General features: G+C 49.9%; 3 protein-coding genes across 9 annotated transcripts in view; 1 reads left to right on the forward strand and 2 right to left on the reverse strand.

Moving 5' to 3' along the window:
* Window positions 1-3,147, forward strand: SNX22 (sorting nexin 22). 4 transcript variants are annotated; one of them, XM_036892104.2, is made up of 7 exons: window positions 1-179; window positions 527-610; window positions 998-1,102; window positions 1,529-1,623; window positions 1,986-2,018; window positions 2,252-2,319; window positions 2,772-3,147. In XM_036892104.2, exons 1-7 carry the CDS (start codon window positions 105-107, stop codon window positions 2,891-2,893), a joined length of 582 nt encoding a protein of 193 aa, XP_036747999.2. In that variant the 5' UTR covers window positions 1-104; the 3' UTR covers window positions 2,894-3,147. The 4 variants fall into 4 exon arrangements, with proteins under 4 accessions (XP_036747999.2, XP_036748000.2, XP_036748001.2 ...); XM_036892105.2 differs by lacking the exon at window positions 1,986-2,018 and having other exon boundaries at window positions 2,249-2,319; XM_036892106.2 differs by lacking the exon at window positions 1,986-2,018.
* A 116-nt stretch (window positions 3,148-3,263) lies between these two features.
* PPIB (peptidylprolyl isomerase B) lies at window positions 3,264-9,242 on the reverse strand. The gene is made up of 5 exons (XM_036892103.2): window positions 9,054-9,242; window positions 8,217-8,330; window positions 7,406-7,499; window positions 4,210-4,394; window positions 3,264-3,602 (listed from the first exon to the last, which is right to left on the reverse strand). Exons 1-5 carry the CDS (start codon window positions 9,186-9,188, stop codon window positions 3,480-3,482), a joined length of 651 nt encoding a protein of 216 aa, XP_036747998.1. The 5' UTR covers window positions 9,189-9,242; the 3' UTR covers window positions 3,264-3,479.
* A 2,476-nt stretch (window positions 9,243-11,718) lies between these two features.
* The window catches only part of CSNK1G1 (casein kinase 1 gamma 1), a 202,879-nt gene continuing 190,798 nt past the window's right edge, over window positions 11,719-23,799 (reverse strand). For all 4 annotated transcript variants that reach the window (XM_036892099.2, XM_036892097.2, XM_057488881.1 and 1 more), the window contains one exon: window positions 11,719-17,582. In XM_036892099.2, the coding sequence (XP_036747994.1) occupies window positions 17,528-17,582 (55 nt within the window). In that variant the 3' untranslated portion in view covers window positions 11,719-17,527. The remainder of the gene's footprint in view (window positions 17,583-23,799) is intronic.

The raw sequence follows: 23,799 nt of genomic DNA on the forward strand, positions 1-23,799 counted from the left end.
CCGCCGGGTCCGCCGGGTCCGCCGGGTCCGCCGGGGCCGTGGTCTGCGCCAGGAGAGTTCGTGTTTCCAGCTTCGCGCTAAGAGGGGTGGGGGCCGTGGTGCAGATGCTGGCAGTTCACATCCCGTCGGTGGGGCCCGAGACTCAGGAGCCCAGGCAGAGCCCTGAAAAAGGCCACATGGTGAGCGGGGTCACTGGATGGGAAGGAGCGCGAGCACCAGCCGATTTCCCCGCTCCAAGCGCAGTGGGGGCCCCGGGCCGGGCCGTCGGGGCATAGCCTGCCGAGGGTCTCGGGGCCGCTTGGATTTGCCAGCCCCGCAGACTGCGGTCTGAGCGCGTGAGGGACAGCCCGGAGCAGAGGGGAGGGTCCGCTGTCCCTTCTCCCAAATGTGTGCGGAGAGTGCAGGGTCCATTCCCGGATAGCAGCGGCGCTCCAAGGCCGCTTTGTGCCTTTGAACGCGGGAGGGTGGGCGCGTCGCTGGGCGTGGTTCCTCACGCGCACCCGGGCCGCCCGCCCGCGTCCGCCAGGTGTTCCGAGTGGAGGTGCTGTGCTGCGGGCGCAGACACACGGTGCCGAGGCGCTACAGCGAGTTCCACGCGCTGCACAAGCGGGTGAGGCGGCGCGGACCACCGACCGACCCCAGCCCAGCTCCTGCCCAACCCATGGGAGGCAGGCATACATACGAGCTGGGGCCCCAGCCTCCGCCACCCCCATTACTGCCCCAGTCCCTGAGGGCAGATCCTGGGCACAGCTCACTCAAAGGGGCAGATCCCAGCCTGTCCATAGCCCTTCCCGCCCTCGGGTGTCTGGGTGTTGAGGCCTCTCCACCCCTGGTCCCAACCACCACTCACTCAGGTCTGTCCCAGGGTGGAGCCTGAAACGAGGGGGGCGGGTTTCGGTCTCGTGGCGGGAAGGACTGGGGAGGGCTCTTATCTAGGGTGAAGTGAGCTTGGGGCTCAGTAGGGATGCTGTGATCGCACCGCGTAACCTCCCGACAGATCAAGAAACTGTACAAAGTGCCCGACTTTCCCTCCAAACGCCTGCCCAACTGGAGGACCAGAGGACTGGAGCAGCGGCGGCAGGGCTTGGAGGCTTATATCCAGGTGTGCATGGGTCTCAGCTGCCTCCTTCACCCCCTCCCAGCCTGCTGGACTAGAGGTGTGACCCAGAGAGGGGCGGGAGCACGGGGTGAGGTGACCCACATCTTGGGCATGTTTACTACCCAAAGCCTGTGTTCTGAACAGTAATGGGTCCAACATCCCTCTCTGGATTGATAGGATTGGATGAGGCAACCAGGGGCAGGTGGTCCCAAGTCAGTGAAAGCCCCTTAACTTCCCCTTCAGGGAGATCCTGTGCTGCCCTCATCATGAGCATGCAGGGTGGGGACCCTTCCCCCTTTGCCACACAGTGATGCTTGGTTTAATGCTGTGCTCTCGCTGTCTTGAAACTGTCATTTTGGAAGGGCCCCCACGTTTTCATTTGCACTGGGCTGTGCCCGATTACAGATTTTCGTCTGTCCTGCTCTCCAGGGCGTCCTGTACCTGAACCAGGATGTGCCCAAAGAGCTGCTGGAATTCCTGAGACTTCGGCACTTCCCTGCAGACCCCAAAGCCAGCAGCTGGAGGTGAGTACCTCTAGGGGCCATGGCTTGGCACGAGAGGGGCCCCAGTGATGGAGGACAGGAGCTCTCTGCAGCAAGCAGGTGGGGAAAGTTTTAGAGGCCAAACCCTTTTCTTCACATCTACCAGGTCCTAGACTCGTTTTTCCTCTTTTGAGACATAACCATTCTGGTCAGCTTTCTTGACCCCGGTGGAGGGGCTGTTTTCTGAACAGCCCCTTGGTTACCAGCCACCTCCGGAACTGAGCTTGTTGCAAATAGCTGTGGTCCCCTGGGAGATGCAGTTCTGGGCTTCCGTGCCTCCACCCCTCCCTTTAGGCTCCCTTCAGGCATCCCCAGGCAGCTCACAGCCTCTCTCTCCTTTTCAGCACCTCGGGGGAGTTCCTGCCTAGCAACAGCAGGCAAGTCAAAGCCCCGCTTGCGCCTGGCTCTTCTGCCCCCTGGTGGCCATGTGCCAGGATGCCGGCTGCTGCCTCGGGCCTGTCTGGTCCATCCCTGGGGGGCCAGGTTTTCTTGTTGGTACTTGGAGCCCACTTCCACTCACCTCTTCCTTTTGGGGTCCTTGGTAATCTCAATCCCTAGTCTCCACCCGACATGAGAGTACTTCTCTGCTCATGACCTTTCTTCCTAGTAGCTCACAGCTGTACCACCGGCCTGTCATCAGCTTCTGCATGGATCCCTACATCTGCATCGCATCCCCAGGTGAGGTGTCTCTGACCTATAATCCGTATTTAAGGCCAAGGATACCAGGGTGGGAATGGAGGTGAACTTACCATTTCTGAGTTCCCAGGACCCCCAGGCAGTGTCTCCCTCCTATTGCCCTCCTTTGGGGCCACACGTGCTCTGCTGCTCTGCGCCCTGTAGCCTGATTTGTACTCTTCCCAGAAGCAGACATGGTGAGATAAACTTGGCTCCCCTGGTCTCCATTCCTCACCAGCCTGGCTTTATGAAGCCAATGTGAACAGAATGTGAAGTGGAAACACCAAGACCTCATTTGGGGTGGCCAGCTGTTATCTGTTGCCTTGGCAGGCACTCTTCCCGTGTGGGACGGAGCCTATAGGCAGCCCAGGCTGCTGCAAGCCTGAGGCCAGGCCCACACCTCCTCTTCCCCTGCAGCCCCTATGCCTTCCTCCTGTTCTCCTTCTGTCCCACAGAGCCTCTGCCCAACATGGTGGTGAATGGCGTGCTCCAGGGCCTCTATGACTTCAGCGCCAGCACAGCTGAGGTCCAGCCAGAGGCTCCCTGTCACTCTGCTTCTTTGCCACTGATGGCCTGACCAGCCCAGAGGCCTTTGGGCCACCTCTCAGGACAGTCCTATGCCTCAGCCCTGTGAGCCCCCTAGAAGGTAGTCGGCTGCGCTGGTAGCGCGGCTGGAGCAGGGACACGGAGGGTAGGGAATAAATGGAGTAGCCAATTCAGAGGTAGGCTATGAGAGGGTGCGGGTGCATTTCTTCACCCCCACCAGAAGGTGGAGGAGGGGGCAAGCTACTTCCTTGAGGCACAGTAGCTGGCCAAGTTTAGAAGCAAGGAGCAAAAGGTCCTGCTTGACATTTTGTGGGGAAGGGACAGGCATGCACTGCCACAGGAGACCCAGACGTGCTGGGATGTAGACTTGGGGGAGATTAATAACCCAGCCCACACACAGGTTATTAAAAAAAAAACCCACCTTTTTCCCTTTATTGATCAGTGTTGGTAGGAGTTTGTTACAAAACCGGGCCGTGGAATGTAAAGGGAGGGTTCTGCTCTGTCAGATGCCGGCACTAGGGCCAGTGCAGCACAGAGCCCGTAGCGGGCTGTCTTCACCCAGGGAGGGCAACAGGCCCGCACAGACGGCGGCTCAAAGAGAAGAGGTCCCTGGGGCCCTACTCTTTGGCGATGGCAAAGGGCTTTTCCACCTCGATCTTGCCACAGTCTGCAACTGTCACATCTTTCAAGGGCTTGTCCCGACCATCTGTCTTAGTGCTCTCCACCTTCCGCACTACCTCCTGGAAGGAAAGGCGGAAGCAGGACGGCAGAGTGGGTCAAGGGGTCAGCCACCCAAAAGTGTATGGCCTTGGAGGGATGAGGCTCCCCCCCACCCCCATGTGATGAACAGCACACAAGCCTGGAGGCACCAAAATCCTAATGGAATCCTGGCCAGATGGCAGCCCAGGGCAGTCAGAACCCAGCTTTGAAGCAGCACTTTTGATCCTTTGAAGTAAGACCCAGGCTCGCCATAGGTGAGGAGGAAGAAAGGGTGGCCAGGAAGTGGGTCCCAAGGGGCTTCTCAGAGACATGGTGCTCAGCTGCGCCCTGTACAACCCTGGGTGGTGCCAGCACATCTCACTGAGTGATGGACGGGGGTTCCTGCAGCTACGCAGCCTCAACAAGGCTTCTAGGCTGGCCTCTGCCAGGGGCCTGGAAGGACTTAGAACTTGGGGCTATAGAGAAATAGGCTACTTCTTCTTGGTCTCCTCCAGGTAGACATGAACACTGGTCTAAATCTGTGGGTTCCCTTTTGGGAAAGGGATGAAATATATGGGAGTGCTGCCCCAGGGCTTATGTCAGGGGCGTGAGGTTTGCCCAGGTTTAGCCCCTGCCTCTGAAACTTACCATGCCCTCTAGAACTTTGCCGAACACTACATGCTTGCCATCTAGCCAGGCTGTCTTGACCGTTGTGATAAAGAACTGGGAGCCGTTAGTGTCTTTGCCTGCGTTGGCCATGCTCACCCAGCCAGGCCCATAATGTTTCAGTTTGAAGTTCTCATCTGGGAAGCGTTCACCGTAGATGCTCTTACCTGGGAAGAAAGACAAAGTAGGTTCGGGGGAACTGGGCTGGCCCAAACCAAGCAGATCTTTGGGGTGAGGATTCCAGGCACTCCACCTATCCTCTGTGCCAAGCTAGGCTTACGTAGAGTACGAGGACATAAAGCTGTCCTCTCCATTGCTCTGGCCTTGAAGCCAAACAAAACCATGCTGACAGACGAGGTGGGGCACAAGGCCAGGCTGAGTTAGTGAACAGCTCACACAGCGGATTACTTGAAGAATACAGTGTCATGGCTTTTTAACTAGGAGCATGGTAACAGCTACCCTCGCGCTGTGGCCCGAGAGGCCGCCATAGCGGGGACATGGAGAGAGGTGCCGGGCAGGAGGTGCCGGGGAGGCGGGAACCCTCCAGTAGAGGAGAACTGCTGCGACCAGCTTTCTTCCTCGGAGCGCAGACGACATCGAGGCAGCTGCAGAGCAGGACACACACGAGTCGGAGGGTGGGAGAGGCAGCAGAGGGTCAGACTGCTGTGGAGCCTGCAAGGGCAACGGCCCCTCGCAAATAGAAGCGGCTGTGACCTTGCCTGCTGCGGCTGTGCCTGAGGGTCTGGGACCAGAGTGCACGACAAAGGGAACAGAGCCAATCTCTTCAGCGTTCCCGAGATCCTACTCCAAGTGCCCCAAGCTGGTTCCAAGGGAAACACTGCACCTTTCTTCTCCGTCCTCTCTTGGAGATTCAACTGTGTGCCTGTGTCCTAGAGCCCTGACAAACCCAGCAATGCATTTCGAATGAAAGAACAGACAATAAAAGGTGGTTATGAGTGTGTGTGAGAAAAAAAAATTATTTTGTTTTATCCAACACCTTTTAAACTCACGCATACAAAACCCTTTTTTCCTCCTCAGTGAACCTATTTTCAACCTGTGGTTCCACAGAATGGCACTGGGTTGGGAAGCTGTGCCGGACTGCTGCTCTGAGGGGACGTTCGGACTGTGTGCGGGGGCAAGATGGCCTCCGAGACTCATTAGCCGGGCGCGTCCAAGCCTGTGCCGCACTTCTCAGCCCCACGCCAGCCAGAAACCTGACGCTCACCCAAGGGCCAGGCCTCCTGGCTGGAGTGCTGGCTGAAAGCCTCCCTTAGGTGAGGATCTGCTTTGTAGATCTCAACTGCGGGATTTCAATTATTCCTGCTATTGGTCCAAAAAACCCCCAGATCTACATCCTTAGTGCTAATCACTTTCCCAAGACATAACCAAGTCCAAACTTATGGACAGGTCTTCATTTTAAACTAATGTACTTTGTCATCTTTCCCTACAGACTTTGTTCTTTTGACAACTTCTCACATGCTGTCAGTGTTATTCCCCCCCCCCCCATTATCGGTCACCCCTTCTTTCCATTCCTGCTCCCCCTGCAATAAGGGCTAGAGCAGTAACTATAGGCCAGGGAGTGTTGGCAAGCATTATACACCTATAACCCTACCCAACAAGGCAGGAACTAATAACCCCGTTTTTAAAGACGAATAAACTGAGGTACAGAGAGATTCAGCATGTCCCAGGTAGGAAGCAGCAGAGCTGGAATTCAAACCAAGGTGGTCTCTCGCGTCCCTGCTCTTTCCCGCAGGCCTCCTCCCCCGGGGTTCAGGTCCACATGGCCCTACCGGGGAGAGCTGCACCGATCTCACCAGTCAGCTTGCTTCTGCCTCCACATCATGTTCCCTCAAACTCCTTTGCAATTGGCTCTTCCTCCCATTCAAGTCTTCAGTGAGTCCACATTCCATGCAGCATAAAGCCCCGGATCGCTGGTCTGGTCACAGCCAACCATTCTGGGCTCCTGGCTTGTGCACCATTTCTATTCCCCCAGCCCCGCCTTTGGCCAAACTCCTGCCACAGAACAGATCAGGGCTCACGCCATAACCCTGTCTTCTTTACCCATTCAAATTCTTCCCAGCCAGGACCCCACTCAAATCTGCACATTCACAGCCATTTCCTGACCGCCATGACCTGAAGTAATTCCTCTGCATTGTCAGCCCTTGGACAATGGCTGACTACTCATCATGCACTGGGCACTTAACACGGAAGATCCCACCTAACCCTGACAACGGCTGCCGCTCTTATTTTACAGAAGAGGAAACTGAAACTCAGAGGCCTCCCTTACCTGTGGTCGGTCACAAAGCAAGAAGGTGGCAGACGCTGCATCACACCAGCTGTGTCTGACTCCACGAATATTGTGCTTTGCGTAATGTCTGCTTTGTCCTGCTCATCCGCTATTACTGCTAGCTAGTACTTAGAGCCTGTATTGCTGCACAGCTGTCACAACATCTTCTGGCCCTTCCTACCTGGGTGATAAACAACTTGAGGACAGAGCCTGACACCTCAAAGCTAGCTTACAGCCCATTTGTGAGTTGTCTGATATTGGAAGTGAAAGGGAGTTGCTGTCCCACTGACTGTTGGATCCTCTGTGCCCACCACAGACCCTGGCCCAAAAAGTATGCACAGATGGGGCGGGCTGCAGCTGTGGCCTGAGGGAACAGCAGGCTGTGCACCCCAGCATGGTGAGGCCCGTGGGCTGGTCCAGGCTATCTGTCTGACGTGCAAGTAACACAGCGGCGAGAGTCAGTCAGCTCTTGCCATGTGGTCCCTGGTGGGAGGCCAGCAAGGAAAGCAACTTCTCCCGCCCTCACTGGGCCTTCCAAGGCCACTCACACAGGCTTCGCATGCCTGGTCCAGAATCACCTACCCAGATGTTTCAACCTGCTCCCGTCCTCCTAGGAGATAATTGTGAATAAAGTCACCAAGGCTGTAGGCCTGGATTAACAGGTCTGCCAGATGGGCAAAATTCTCCTACATCCACCCGGCTCCCCATTATTCCCTCTCCTGTGCACTCGGCTGCCTGTACAAAGAAGGGTGCTGCTGGTTTCAATGTATGTGACAGGCCTGCCTCTGGAGCTGGGGAAGGAAGAGGCACTGTCTACCCAACGCACCTGGCCTCCCACCCTGGAGGCTGCACTGACAGACCCCCCTGCCCGGAGGACCGGAGGCTACTTACCTCCAGTGCCATCTCCCCGCGTGAAGTCTCCACCCTGGATCATGAAGTCCTTGATCACCCGATGGAATTTGCTGTCTTTGTAGCCAAATCCTTTCTGGGAAAAGGGATGAGAAGGTGAGGAGTGGCAGGAGGCAGTGAGCAGATTAAATAGGCCCTGCAGGAAGCCAGCCCACGACTGCTCATAGAGGAGACAGCACTGCTGGCCAGATTCATCATTCCACACGTTACTGAGTGAGCAGTTACTGCAGGCCAGGCACGGAGCATGTGGACCAGGGAAAGCTAAGACCGCATTCTTCCGCCTTTGTATAATTCCGACCTTTACAATTCAACTTCACATAATGCCTCCATCTTTTCCCTCTCATATTTTTCTAATTAGAACACATGCAAGAAAACTGACTCCGCCCCCTCAAAGTTTTCTGCTCACCAATGGGAAGTTGGAATACAAACAAACATTAAGTGGGGCACTCTTGTTTCCTTAAAGCCTGGGAAGCTCTGAGCCTTTTACCCTTAAAAGCTCTGGTGCAGAGGCCACAAACTTGCTTCCACAGGTATGTTGTCTCTGGTTATTGCCACGTCTTAAAAGACGAAAGCTCTTTTCAGAAAGAAAAATCCAGATTTCTGGATTCAGTTAAAAAAAAAAACCAGAAGATACAATACTACTGGGTTCCCAGAGCCGAAGGGCAACCGTTCGCTGGTACTCAGTGAGGCCTCCTGCTGTAGATGGACTGTGCACTGCAGGTCGCTTTGCTACCAGACCTACTTGCTAACTTCGCTTAATTTGAGCTTGATTACCTCTGCTTTAGCCACTCACCTCTCCTGTTGCTAAGGCCACAAAATTATCCACAGTTTTTGGAACAGTCTTTCCAAAGAGACCGATGACCACCCGACCTATATCTTCATCTCCAATTCTCAGGTCAAAGTACACCTAAGGAAAAAGACCATTTCAAACTTAAGGCTCTTTAAAGGGGCCTTCCGAGGGAAGGGACGGCCCAAGACGCCGCCCTGAGAATGGGGAGAGGGAACAGCCATATTGTTAGAGCGGTGGTTCTGAATCCGATTTTGGTGGCAACAAAGACCCTGAGAAACCAATGAGAGCTCAAGACCCTTTAACTAGAGAACATGTACATTCTTCCCAGACTACAGGTTAACAAACTTTGCTCTAAAATAATGAACCCAGATGCTAGAAAAGAACATCAGAGAACCGTAAGGAAGGTACCCTAAGCTCACCACCCAAGTTTAAACTATATTGCTGAGCTTTGTAATTGGAAGTGACTTAAACAGGGCTTGGGTAGAGAAAATATTCGGCAGACGTGATCCTCCGCGGTTTCCCCAATACTGCGAGGTATTTGCAAACAGACTGCTCTGAGGCTGACGGTGCCGGCCCCAGCCGGGCACGCCGGGCGCCACGGGGTGCCGGCGGGGGTGCGGGGAGCATCGGGTCATTCTCCGTTCTGCAGGGAGAGAGCCGCCCTGGCGTCACGCGACCGCCAGCCCGGAGCCTGCACAGAGGTTGACTCAAAGTCGAAGACACCCAAGACCGAGCCCAGGACCCTAAATGCCTGACACTGGCGGCCAGCAGCGCCGAGGCCGAAGCCCGGGCGGCAGAGGGCGGGCCTCGCCAGGCAGTTCGGGAGAGGGGAGGCCGGACCTTGACGGTGACTTTGGGCCCCTTTTTCTTCTCATCGGCCGCGGAGGGACCCGGCAACAGCAGGAAGAAAACGGAGCCCACGATGAGGGCGGCGACGAACAGCACCTTCATGTTCCGCTCGGAGAGGCGCAGCATCCGCCGGGACGAGCGAGGGCGGCCGGGCAGCCAAGGGCCGGAAGAGGGTGGGGACACGGCGGCGCGGGCGGCACCGCGCGCGGCCGCGGAGGGGAGGACGGGGCTCCCGCCGGCCTCCTGGAGGAAGGCGGGCCCGAGTTCTCCCCTCTGGGTCGGCGCCGGATAGTAGGTCCCCCAGGGGGCGTGGCCAGGCTCGCCCAGGGGGCGGGCGGAGACGCCGGCTCGTGGGTGGCTGCCACGTTACTGCGGCCTCATAGGCTCCCCAGATCGCCACGCCCGCAACAGGAAGGGGATCAGCGGAAGGCGGTGCCGCCCCAAGGGCCACGGGGACGGGGTCTCTGAGGATACCACAAACTCCAGCGTGCGGAGTGGCCGTCCTGCCTTTGCAAGCGTGTAAGTCTTTCGGCGGGTGGGGCCGATACTTTAGGTCTGGAAGTCCGTGGATAGAGGTGGAAAACACTTGTCATTATCTGTATTTAGTCAGTCAAGCATCGGTCACCACCAAATTGTGTTTACCCGTCGTAGCTTCCAAAAACTCAGGGCGCGTTTATGCTTACCCAGAGTATGGCCCTACACAGCCGCTTCTACTGTTTTGCAAAATTTTGCTTCAAAACCCACTTTCCGGCTTAGTCCCTGTCACTTCACCACCCATTTTTCTTTTATCTTACTGTGCGTACTGCTGTATGAGTCAGTGCATACATAAAGTATATTTTATAGTATACTCTGGTTCTTAACTTCCTTATTTGTTAACCTGTTTTCCAAACTACATTCTTGTGTGTGTGAGCAACGGACTGTATTGCATTTACTTTGTATACAGCTGCCCTAACACTGCTGCAGGATTTAGTGCTCAATAAATATTGGTTGCGATAGCGTCGCATCAACACTGAGGTGGTAAATAATACAGAAACGGCGTGAGGTTTTAGTTTCTAGAAACCTTCAAGGTCAGGGATAGTAGTCAAATGTCTTCACAACGCTAGTTCAGCTGTTCACATTTAGTGTTGTTCCAAACAGTCTACAATATACATATTTTGGTACTGGGAGTCTTACAACCCCAGAAAAATAAAAATTACACATATCTTCTAAAACTTCAATCTAAGACGTTAGTAAATGTCTTTAAAACTAACTTACAAAGATTAAAGTTACATAGAAATTCCAGATCCTTACAGCCCAAATTCTAGGTAGGCATGGCTCTATTTCCATAGTTGAACTCTGCAGTTTGGTCTCTATGAGGTGCTGAGTTTGATGTTATACAAGCCCGTGGCAATAACTTGCCCATCCGTACACTGAGGTCACTGCAAGCAGGCAGCAGAACTTCAGACAGTCCTCTCAAACACAAGTGACACATACTATTTCTAATCGCCACGTCAAGCCACACCACCTCAGTCAGGTGGAGGTTCTTCTAGGTAAACTATTGCACTGACAAACTTTAATTTCTAACCCTTCCCCCTCCCTTTTTTGGGGGGGGGGTTTGTCATACCTCCTTCCACACTCACTGGTCTCACGCTGCCCATAGGCACTGAGATAATGTTCACGTAAGTGTTTTCAAAGTAGCCTTCTCCACATGAGCTAATGCTAAAGCGGCATGAAAACACCCTTCTCCAAACAAAATAGCAGCAGACTCAGACTCCAAGAAGGGACTAGTGGTTACCAAAGGGGAGGAGAGTGGGAGGGCCAGTGGGGGGGGAGGGAGAAGGGGATTGAGGGGTATTATGTTTAGTACACATGGTGTGTGGGGGGTCACGGGGAGAACAGTGTATCACAGAGAAGGCACATAGTGGATCTGTGGCATCTTGCTGCACTGATGGACAGTGACTGCATTGGGCTGTGGGGGGGACTTGATAATATGGGTAAATGTAGTAACCACATTGTTTTTTCATGTGAAACCTTCATAAGAGTGTGTATCAATACCTTAATAAAAAATGAAAAAAACACCCTTCTCCCCACCACCCCCAGCACGTTTGAAAGAAAAAATTAACTTGAAGAATAAAATTCTCTCAAGGTGAAGCTTTTCTCTCATGATCTTAAATATGTTTTCTGCTCTTAGTTGTCTGTCAGTGAAAAAACAAATCATTAAGTGGTAATGAGTAACAGAAAACATTGGAACCAGTCATGCCCACATTGGCAGTTGTTTTGTGGCCATATATACTTTGATTTTATATCCCACATCATAGGTGCTATCTTCTGTCCGGAAATGTTCCTCATTAGTAAGGCAGAATTACAGAGCTGCTATTCAAAGATGCTCCACAGAATACATCCTACCGTCCTGGTTGTTTTACCACTTAAGAACCACAGGGATCCAGGAACTAGTATGTGAGTGATGAATGACCAAATTCTGCCAGGAGAATTTATTTTTACAGTGACCCCCAGGAGAGGGCAATATTCAGTACAAAGGAATGAAGCAAGATTGCCAATTTATCAGGCATTATTTTCAGCCAGAACCTTAAAGATTAAAAATTAGTTCTAGCCAAGTTTTTAGTTACACACGAGCCACGGGAGATTAAAACCAGACCAACCAACCAACAAAACAAAATTAGCCAAGAAAGGTAAGACATTTTATTTTACATACAAAAAGGGTGCAAACTGAGTCTTTTCCTCCCCAAACCGGGGAAGAGGTATACTTAAAAGATCACATTTGTGTTTTCCATGGTGCCCTAGGAAACGGGCTACTCTGAGATAATGTATCAAGAGCCATTTTCCATTTTCTCCAAAGAAGGCTACTTCCTCTGCAGAGGAGTTTTTCCTACTGGTGTACAAATCTCTCTCCTGGAGGAACCATTTCAAATACACTCGAAATTGACATTCATGTTTAAAAATACTACAAGTTTCATGTTCACAGCTGAGTTTTGCGACCAGTGCCAGGATTTATGAAACAACATCACATATCTAAAACAAAAGGTTTAAAAAAAGGCATTTAACAATAATCGGACACATCCACACATCAATTAAAACTGATTTCCACAGCTGATTTATACATTATCTCGTCTTAGAAATTGCAGTCAACACCCCAACATCTTTCTAAAAGTACAATGGGCAAAGATTAAAGAAACACAAAATAATATAATAAATTAGATTAATATATCCAATGGGAATTGATGAATCAACATTATTTTCCACTGGGGGTAGGGCAGTTCATAATTTTTGGTTTCATCTCCATTTTTTGTTGTTTACTCTTCTGCTTGATAAATGGGGCTCATTCCCAGAGCCCCCTTACTGCAACACTAATTTGAGGAGCTCACTTGGTACTTGTTTACTTCCCAGAATATTCAGGAACACATGGAGGTCCCAGCAGCCTGGGCTGAGTCTTTATGGAAGTGAAATGCACACAGATGAGCAAGCACACATGTGCATGCGCATGCATGCACGCACACACAAGGGCATACAATGCAACTACACACATCCATCTGTAAATATACTTCCCCCCAAAGAAATGGCTCATCTCTCCTGAGACATTCCTAACAGATTGATAAACCTCTTAGAAAAGCTTTCGGTGGAAGGGCTAGCCTGGGATTTGGTCTGAAGTTCGTGAAGAGGAACACTGAAATGTCTCACTTGCCCTGAAAGAGGGGATTTACCAAGAAGGGGCAGTCAGGACAGCTGTCTTTCTTGTGTGTGTTACTGGGATGACTGCACTGCACCCCCACTGATTACCATGGATAACCCTCTACTCTGAGACTTTGAAGGTGGTGATGGCACTGGAAAGATAATGGTGAGTATAAGAAGAAAAATAACCAAAGAAATTCTGTCCACAGAACTGCGGTTTCTTTAATAACATCAAGTTTGGTAATCAAACTAGAAATAAATGGAGTGCACATAACATAACTTTTCCTTAAGTTAATCTACAAATACTGGAGTGGCCTTCCTGATTGCTTTTTGAGGAAATATGTCAACTATTACTGTCTATATGCAGGGAACCTATATACTATGTTGAATACAATGGAGAAAACCTATTCTTTTGCACTCAGTCACCTGAAAATGCATTGCAAAAAACATATAAAGACTGCTTATTATTAAAGATTTCCAAGATGCCTTATTTGTGGCTAAAACACTGCTTAAAACTCTGCAAACCCTCAAAGGTAGGCCACAGTTTCCTTTTTCTTATTCAGGAACAAAAATCACCCCTCCCCACAAAAACAACCCACAGGAATCCCATCTTGATTCCCACCAACCCACTGTAAGGAAGATGGAGGCCCTGGCCCTCATCCTGTACACGTGGCTCTCCTGGAGCCCTGGAGTGGGCAAGGCAAAAACCCCAGAGACAAGTGCTTTTTGCTCACATGGCCCATCCACACGGGGTGCCTAATTATCCTGGCTCCCTAAAGGTTCCTGGAATTCACCTGCCCACCTTGGGGCACTGGAAGGGATGGTGGCAGTGACCTGGTAAAGGCGATGTTGGCTGTTTGGCGCTGCAAGCTCCTGATCTGAGAACCTCTAGCCCTTACATGGTTCCAGATCTGCAGAGTTGTCAGGTCTCCTTATTTTGAATGGAAAACTGGTTTAAATCTGAAAATAGAGGTGGCCAGGCACAGACGTGTGGACTTGGGAGAGACATATCAGAAGAAAGTTCCTTTGAGGAGATAGTTTCTAGGCTGCCATGAAGCGCTTATTTTGAAAAATGTTGGCCATGCTAGCTCACTGAGAGGGAGAACAGGTTACATCTTTTGCATACAAAAAAGTTAAGGCTATGATCTTTAGTAACCACTTGATCAAACATTATCATCACTGAATATTTCTGACATTGAAAGTGGTTACTGAGAATCCACACTGAATATGTACTACCAGTGTACATTTCCAGTGAACTAAGTTGGAAGTTACTTCAGAGGTGATGGACACCTCTTCTGGCTAATGGCAGGGGCTCTATGTATTTGGGAGTTCATTGAGAATAAACAGGCAGTCAATTCTATTGGAAACTGCAGGGTTCTGCTGTCTGCTGTTGCCTCTGCGTTCCAAAATAGAATGCAGCCTTAACTAGAGGCCAGCCTAATCACTGACTTGTTCCTTCCTAGACTCTGTTTACTCCTACTTAAACCCCAAATAGCAGGGGCATGTTAATGAAGGCAGTCACGAGAGCTCTGACCTCCCTTGCAAAGCAGTCTAGAGACCAGTGGGAACTGACACAGGTGTGCATAGCAAGAGATCAATCCCTACGTGCTCACACTGCACAGACACGAGCCATGCTCTTGTCACAAGGGAAGGTCTCTCCCACTTTGGTGGCTCCCTGGTCCGCTTGCCTCTTATCTGCTCAGGATGCAATGCCTGAAGGACTGCAGGACTTGGGAGAACTCCTAATCGTATAATATTTCGGTGGTGGTTTTTTTTTTTAATGAACAGATGCTATTAGTGCTTAATGCTAACTGGGAAAGAACTAGCTCAATCCCAAAGAAAAAGATTCCTAGGCATCATAGTTGGGAAATGGAGAAAGCTCAGAAACTACAGAACAAGTGGATTTGGGTGAGTGATGGGTAGATGGAGTGCCCAGCCCCAGGGACCTGGCCGAGGCAGACAGCCAAGCAACTAGAGCAGCAGGGCTGAGGAGTGGGCCCTGATGTGCTACTGGGGATGAAAATGATGACTTAGGTTTTTTGTTATGTTTTGTTTTTAAGATCATAATACAGTCTCTCAGGGATCTGGGACCACCCTGAAGCGCCAGTGGTCCTGGGAGGACCACCAATACCCTGCAATCCAGAGGGACCTAGAGCTGTTCACCTTTGTCATAAAAATCAAATACCTAGTAAGAGATTTGTGGGAGGCAGGAAGAACAGTGCATCAAGAAGGACACCCCATCCCCACAAATGCTCAGGTTCATCCCCTCAACAGCTAGCCTTAAAAAAAATTAAGACCCCCCGCCGACCACCAAAGTCACAAATTCAGCTGCCAAAGGGCTCACCCAGCCACTAAGCTGGTCACTGCCTTTGCTTTTCTGTAGAAGCAGGAGTGGGGAGGCACTTAGTGGGGTATGGAGTGCCAAGATGCTCCAGGCTTTGCCACCATTTCTTGCTGCCCTCCTCTGGAGGCAAGGCTTTTTTCTATATAGAAATGAAGAAGTTAGAAGTTTCTATACAGGAGGTTCAAGTTGCCCAAATGCCAACTGAGAAACTATGTAAATTTCAGTGATGAAGCTTTAACCACTAGGTAATGTCAAGGAAATAACCCTCCATATTCAAAATCCTTGTGGGGAAGGGGTATGACACTGCATCTCCCAGCCACTCTGTTTTGCATACAGGAAAATTTTTAAAGAAATGAAAGATTAGGATCTTTATATATATAAGCTTAGCAGGTTTGAAGCCGGTGAAGCGGTAAGTCCTAGCCAAGGTCCAATGGAACAGGTGAAGCCCAGTAACTGATCCATGTTCCTGTTGCCATTCCTGCTCCATGTATGGGGGACTTGTTGGGAAATGCGCACCACCACGGAGTAATCCCCCACCCTCCAGTCCACATGACAGCCCCACACTCAAGCCACAGGCAATGGTTTCTGTGTTCCCCAAGCCACCAGACTACGTCACCAGCTCCTGTCCTCTATGGTTAGCTCTCTCTACTCCCACATACAAGATCTCATTCCCAGATGTAAAGAACCCTTTCTCCTCCTATCTGGAATGAGAAGTCACTGTCTGGATAAGCCACTGAACTCAAATGAAATTAAGCATGAGAAGACTAACTCCACACATTAGTGGCTTTCTGAGAGCCCTCATGGAAGTATGTCCGGTGACTGTTTCATGGGGGGAGGGTGTAGAGTGCAATGGGGAGGACATGTTCTAGCTGTATGGCCAGCTTATCTGGAAGGAGTATGTCTAACTGAGGAAATAATTTCAAACCTTCCATTTCAAGTCTACTTTCCCCTGGAATTTTCCAGCACCAACCAATCTTACCTTCGTGTTGACTACAGCCCCATGTACTGAGTCCTAAGCCTGCTGCTGTGGACCTGCTGGGAGAAGATGCTTAGTTTCTAATAAGGCAGACCAGCCCAAATGCTGTAATTCAGCTACTGGGCGCAGACAGTACACACCAATTTCATTTCCTGGTCCTATGATGCCAAATCCTGAGGTTCCTCTTGCAGTTGGAAGGTAGGTTCACATTCCCCACTCTTTTGTCCACTAGTAGCAATACAGTGGTGGCTGTTTCATCTCCAATTCTGTCCCCCAAGTCACTAAGGAAGTCACATGGCTATCTAGTTTAGAAGTCCCTGGCAGTGGAGGAAACAGGTATTTCAGATTTTTTGTTGAGCACCTCCTTTTCTGAGATGCACTGTCTCCTGGTCACAGTCTGGCTTGGCTGGCTCATCTCATATATGAGAGAGCTAGGCTGTCCAAACTGCAGGCTGATGCAATCAAGAAGCTCTGGTAGGAACATTCTTCAGCAGCTGAGAAGATGAATGAAAATTCAAGTATGTTTCCTTGCAACCTGAGGGCTCACTCAGAATGACAGTTTGGCTTCTCTTCTGGGTACTGCAGACACAACTCTTTCCGTTGAGAATGTCCCCTGGACCCATGTTCTCTCTGAATGGCTTGGCTGGCCTCATACCCCTCAAAACAAGAAAAAGGGAAACTCCCAATATAATCAGACACAATATGCATCTGCCATGTTTTTCTGTAAAAAAACAAAAACAAAAACTAAAAGTGCAATAAAGTCAGTTTTTTTTTTCCTTTGCTTAGAACAATTTGCATTGTCCTACTACCGTCTGGAGAACAGAGTTCGCTTGACAAGAAAGCTAAGAATGCCAACACACGGGGACAGTAGAATGCAGATTTCTCACAGCTTGTGTCCTACAGTGTAACTTCACAGGAGGGAGGGCGCAAGTAACCTGCACCCCACGGCCAGCGGGGGAATGGAGGCTGCACAGGCACAGAGGGAGAGGGAGCCAGACTGCCAGACACACCTGGCAGGCCGAGAAGGCTTTTCTCCTCGCCTGCCACCATCCGCCTCCTTTCTCGGTCACACCCCCAGCCTCCCGAGCTCCTTCAGCAGACACAGCTTTAACTCACCAGCTTTTATGCTGGAGAGGGTTGAGGGTGGGACAAGAACCAGGAGTGATCTAAGGGAAGGGAAGAGACTAGTAGTCCTTGAGTTTTTGTGAATGACACCTTCACTGTAAACAATAGGAAGGAGAGTCAACCAGGCAGCCCCGAGGCAGCTCTGGGACCCGCTCAGAGTCTTAGGCAGGGGTGGGAGCCACCCACAACTGGGCCCTGGCTGCCCACTCTGGCTCCTGGGGGCATCTTTTCTTCTTTTTGGTTTGGATCTCCACCCTCCCCCACAGAGGAGTCCCTTCCAATGAGAAATGGCAGGAGCTGCAGGTACAATCGAGTCAGAGTCCCCGGGGCCTGAGGACTCCTGGGAGGCACTGGTCACTTGTGGCGCTGAGCAGTCTTCTTCCTTTTCCTCTTAAAGAAACAGCAGCACCTGGAGCACAAGGAACATTGCCAGTCAGTCTGGGGAGGCCTGCAGCTTCTAGATGTCTGCCTGCTTCTGCTCACTGCAGGGGGTGGAATTTCCCCCCTGCCACCACCCACAGGGCCACCCACAATCTACAGCACGTGTACTGGAGGCAGTGGGCAGTGTCTGCCAGGAAAGCCAAAGGACAAACCTGCTTCATTTTCATCTGCAGCTACCAAACCTAGTTATCAAAACCCTACAGGATAGGCATAGCCATAACAAGCATGTTTGGAAGGAGGATGAAAGAGGCTTATTTCCTGGTCTTAGATCTCACGTTTATCTAGATCTAAGGTTGGTGGATCCTCAGGGTTGTATAAAAATAGGCTGCATTGTCTGCTCCTTGATATAGGAGGCAGAATTATTTAATGTAACTTGAATGGCCAGTGGGCATGGAGACTAAACTAAGGCACAAAAATCCCACAGAAAGCATGACTGCGACTCTAGGAGGATCTTGCGATGCTATCAATGAAGAATTGAGGATTTTCTCCATCCTGCATCCCTGCCCCCACCCAGCCTCCTGGTGTAGGCAATGTGCAGCAGGCAGAAGCCCTGACTGTAATTTAGAAGACCTATGAGCCCAGATCTTCAGACTGAAACCAGCACCACGCACTCTTCATTCGGAGGATGTCAGTGCCACAGCCTGGGAACTGATCATCAGGAAGCGCGTTCTGGCTGCGGAGTAGCCCCCCAAGGTTGCTGCTGCTGTGCCAGACTGGGGAAAGGACAGCCCTGGGCAGGTAGGGTGTGAGGCCTGCCCCCTTCAGCCCTGGCACATCCTTAAGACTGAGTACCCCTGCTTATTCCTGTCTTTGGAAAAGAAATGTCTCTTGCTTAGGCAGTGACAACTCCAGAAGTGGGTGTTGAGGCCTATGGCACGGCTGGTGCAAAACATGTCCTTTCCAGGAAGCTGACACTTGGGAAATGTGAATGTGAGGGGCAGAGGTGGTGGATGAGTCAAAGATGCCAAATAATGGAGGGAAGTAGAGTGTAACTCAGACTTGCTGGACCCTTGAAAGAAAAGCTTTTCTGAGAAAACTCTTTGGGTCTCTTTCCTAATGCTTCCTGGTTTAATGCCAGGAATATTCACATGGAAATAAAAAACTGTTGCTTACTCCCCGTACCCCTAATTCTCTACTGCAATTAAGATTCCCCCATTTTTTAGTCAGACCCTTTGGTTCCTCACCCAACGGACTTGTTACTAAAATTTTGGAGACAGTTTCTTAGAATGCAGAAATAGATATTTATACAGACAATGATGGGCTTTAACCATATCTGAATGAATCAAACATGGAAATTTTAGAAATAGGAACTTAAGAGGGTTTTAAAAAGATTTTCTAAGCATGTCAACGATAGTTGTGAAGTACTATAATGGGTGTGAGTATAGTCATTAAAAGTGTCACACGTATCTGGAGACTGGATAAACTCTTTTAAATAAAAATTAGACCAACACTTTAAAACAGTCTTCATTGGAATGCCAGGTGAAGGCTTTAATTTTTAAAAATGGTCTTCTTTTGTACACAAGCTCTGGAAAACAGACACTTTCCAAGTCAAATGTCTGGAAATTAATGTCAAACATAGCAAATTAAATCTCATGGGGAATTTCACCAATATTTCAATGGTGTTTACCTGTTCCCTGTTAATCATGATTTCCAGAGGGATCACTAATAATTAAGTCAATTTCCAGTCTTTTTTTGTGTGAGGATGCTAAAATGATGACTTTGTGTCTTGAAGAACTCATAAAAAATTCTGAAATGCTGTTTTGGTCCATACTATATGACTTCTCTTTTACCACATCTGAGTCAAGTCATAAGAAGAATTACTGTCTGCTTATAAGCACGTCATAATGTGATGTGCAAGGCTGAATTCACCTGACAGGAGGAGAGAGTGAACTGTGGTTGAGAGCCCTACATTAATTTTTGTAGGAACTGTGGTTAAAGCTTCAGCAGTAGCAGAAGCTTTCTACCCTGGGGAAGCAGGCCCCACAATGTGCTCTTCAACTCATCAGTTTCTGTGGTGACTTCGAGCAACAGGACGCATTAAACTGGGTCAGATTCCTGACCACGCCCACTGACTGACTCCGAAGAGATGCCTTCCTCTCAGAAGAGAATGATGGAAAGTAATGGCACCTTTTTGTGTCTTAGGATTCCTTCTAGTTGATTCTTTGATTGGATGATCACAAGTTTTTGGCATGATGGAGTAAGAATCGATCCAGCGTCCCTGCTGACAAGCCACTCAGTGCTCTTCTGCCAGGCCTCTGAGCCACTGCCTTTCCACGGTGCTCCCCTGCGTTGACCTGGCTCTCTCCCCTCAGTTCTTCTTCTCTTTTTGCTGCTCTTATACATTCTTACCTGGCTCAGGCCCCACAGTATCCGTCAAGTCCTCCTTGACTATCCCTGTTCAGAGTGCCCTCTCGAGGGACAGTAACATGAGTGTCCTGGAGAACTACTTGTCCTTCCCAGTAGGCATGTCTTGTCTCTCCAGCTCGTTGGTACCTAAGCTCTCTGAGAACCCCTCAGAGTTCCAAGTACAGAGCAGAGGAGCACATAGCAGGCCCAGTATTTGCAGTCAGGATCATGGGACTGACTTGCACAGGAAAAAAGACCACCACAATGTCAGATTACACAGACACGTACTAAACAGGCCAAATGTGCTTGATACTATTAAGACTACAAATTCTATCTCCATAAATCCCAACTGTTACCTTTCATACATGCCTGTTCCTGGGGAAACCCTGTAGGCACTTGGGTTAGACAGAGTTCAGAAACCAACGCCCAACCCAGTCACTGAGGACAAATAGAAACACCGCAGTCACAGAGCCCAGCAGGCTGTTACCACATGTAGAGCACGACACCACGCATGCAGACGGCGTGCGAGAGTTACAATTCCAGACCAACTAGCCCAGAAGCAGCTGGAAGGTCACAGGCGGTGGCCAGGAAGAGAGCAGGGAGGGGCCCCTGTCTTGCAGCAAGAATGTGCCTCAGCAGACACGGGTTCTTTGGGGCCTCCCCTTCCATATCCCTCATGTTGTTCCTAAGAATGCATTCAATGAACCTTTTCCAGGAGTGGAAAAGATAGGTTCCCAGGGTCTCTCATTAGCCAAGTCAGCCCTTGGCCCATTATACTCTCTCATGGGGAAAGGGAAAGGGAAGAGGAGGGAGAGGGAAGGGAAACGGGAGAGGGAAAGGAAAGGAAAAGAGAAAGAAGACAACAAACAAAACCAGTCAAACAACACGCCCATCTCTCCCTCCAGAAGGAGCTTTCTTTTTTTGAGACTCATATTCTACAGATGGAGGAACCAAATGGATCACAGAGAAAAGTCACAGATCTTTCCAAAGCAGACAATTTCCACATTGGACACCAAGCTGCAGAATGAGAGATTATCTGACAAGTGTCCTTGGGGTTATGGAGGATAACCTGAAGATCTGACATAGTAACCTGTCTTCATACCTTTGTTGCTCTCTGTTTGATATCTTGTTGCATGAATTTGGGAGAAAATTCACTTAGCTAAAAATAAAGAGAAAATTTTGGATATTCTGGGATAGTGTTTTGACAGGAGGAGGCAGTGATGAAGTAGGCTTGAAAGGACAGAAGGGGCAGATCAATTCCTGGGCAGAGGCCTGCTCCATCCCCACTTGTGGGTCTAGTTCCCCAGTCTGGGCGGCACAAGGAAGCCACTCAGTGTTCCTGGGGCATTCTATTGGGCACTGCCAATCCCAGCCCAGTCTGGTCCACTCCCCTAGCGTGTGGACTGGAGAGAGGGACTCACCACAGGTTGAGCATTTTCAGGCAGCTACAGAGTGTGTAAAGGGAAAAACACAGAAAGGAAGAGAAAGAGAGTATTAGTCCACAGAGGTGAGATGGAAGCGACTCCCTGTGAGCCATGCAAACATGCAGTCTGTGTCTGTGTTTAGTTTCTTCCTTTGTCAAGGCTGGGTGAGTAGGCCCGGGTCACTTGGTCCCCACACTTAGGTGGAGGGGCCAGCGCCCGAAAGAAGCATCAGAGTGGGAGCCGGGTCTCAGTGAGGGGTAAGTCAGAACAAAGAGTTGGCGGGAGCCCCGGGCGGGCTTTCCTAGGCAATTCCCAGGAAGGCAGCAGGAGAAAGAGCACATGATCCTGCCTGTGAGAATTCAATCAAGAACCAAGGCCGAGACATTTTGGTTCCCACTTGAAGTCTTACTCTGTAATGTTGAGTTTCCTCCCAACTACTCTGAGGGAAAGAGAAGTCCCAAGCCTTTCTGAGAGTCCAACATGCCTGACCCAAAGCAGCTAGCAGCAGTCAGCTCTTCATCGATAGGTGGAAAAAGGCTTACGAGACTCATTATCTTACTAGGATAGGAATCAGAGCAAGAAGGGTCACTGCTCTGGATTCAGATAGAGCTGTCTGAGAATGGCCTAACTCCCATTCTTATTAATTCTCGGGAGAAATGAGGTCTACATTTGCTAAGTTATAAATAAAGTCAGTGGATAACCAAAAATTCCTGTGTTCTTACCGTAATAAAAATCAACCAAAAAGTTGCCTTGCCTTGCCACCCTTTTAATCACACATCAACAAGGACATGAGTCCTATAGCTAGAGGAAAAGGGAAGTTAGATGTTCATTTTGGATATAGAACAAAAACCAAGACTCTGTTATTTCTCTCCTCTTTACACATAACAATCTGGGTGAGGAACCCCAAATGAAAAGCTTGGAAGTGCAGATTTCACATATCCTTCCCACTACCCCAGATGAACCTTAACATAGGCAAAAGCCCCCTTTTCCCCACAAGCAGGCTGCATGGAAAAATGGCATCACAGCTGCGTGCAATGAGGGGTTGTATGGGATGTCTCGTGCTTCTCTAGCTGTGACTTCTTCCTATGAAAATGGCCAAGCGGGGGAACACAGGCCTGCCTCATACACAGAGGACAGCAGAAAACTCCTGGCTGTGCTCAGACAGTTCTCTGGGCAGACGGGTTGGTAGCTCATGGGATCACTAAGGGAATCAGCACACAAAATGCCCTATGCTTTAAGCTTTTGGATGACACTTGGTCCAATATAGTTGCTCCTGTCTGGTTTCCACACATTTCAGAAGGCGCAAGCCTGGAGCTGGTGGCCAAGAGGCACAGTAGTCCTTTTTACTAAGTGGGTAGACTTTAAACTCTTTTTACATCCTAGAGTTTGGATTATCCCAGGACAGAATACACCTGATTGAAATCGGTGTGAACAGCCCCTCTACCTTACACACAGGACATAAACACCACACTCACATACACAATTAGTATACACATTTACCAAAATGAAATAAGGTGAATAGGTTCAAAAGATAAACCTGAGGGCATATTATAAGACTGAAGCCCATTCAGTCCTGGTATTCAAAGTATACTATTCAATCCAGAGCTAAACGTCTAGGCTTCGAAGTAATAGCCACAACAGTGAACTGGAAGTGAGGTGGGGGGTGGGAACGGGCACAGCCATCTTTCAAGCCCATGCAACATTTGGGTCAGACTAAGCCTCGTGCAGATGTTTGCAATCCTGGCTACACATTCAAATCACCTGAGCTTTCACAATTCCTGATGTTCTGACCATGTCCCAGGTAAATTAAATCAGAATCTCTAGGACTAGGATTCAGACATTCATATTTTCTAACATACCCTAGGTGTTTCCAAAATGCAGCCAAGGTTGAAGAATGAAGGTTTATCATGGAAACTGGAAAACTGTGAGTACCATTAAAATCTCAGAAGTCCCGAAGAACAGGGAGTAGGTTTCCTTACTAAAAATGGTCTCCTCCTGGCATTAACCCCTGTACCCTGCATCCCCCACCACCTTCCTCATGTATCACAAATATGCCTTCTATAAACTGGGAGGGGAGCATCTGAAGCTGCCTAGGGACTCAACAGGAGAGAGTCCAAGTCATCCTTGGTCGCTCTTTATCTACTGGGTAGAGGGCTTCAAGTCCTGGCTTTCCAAGGAAAGGACCTCTTTGAAAGCAAAGTGGGCTTGTCATATAGGTCGGCAAGAAAACAAGAGGAGTGGGCAGGGGGACAGCCACGCAGAGAGTATCCGGAAGGAGGAGTGCACACTGGCCTCTCACCACCTGACACCTAAAGGGACAAGCATGTTCCGGTTTGTTTTTAGGCTACTGGGGAGGCAAGAGGCCACTTAGAGCACGCTGTCCTGATAAATATGTCGCCTACTTCTGAGAAAAAG

Source organism: Manis pentadactyla, chromosome 11 (genome assembly GCF_030020395.1).
Source record: "Manis pentadactyla isolate mManPen7 chromosome 11, mManPen7.hap1, whole genome shotgun sequence".
In the NCBI taxonomy this organism is placed as follows: domain Eukaryota; kingdom Metazoa; phylum Chordata; class Mammalia; order Pholidota; family Manidae; genus Manis; species Manis pentadactyla.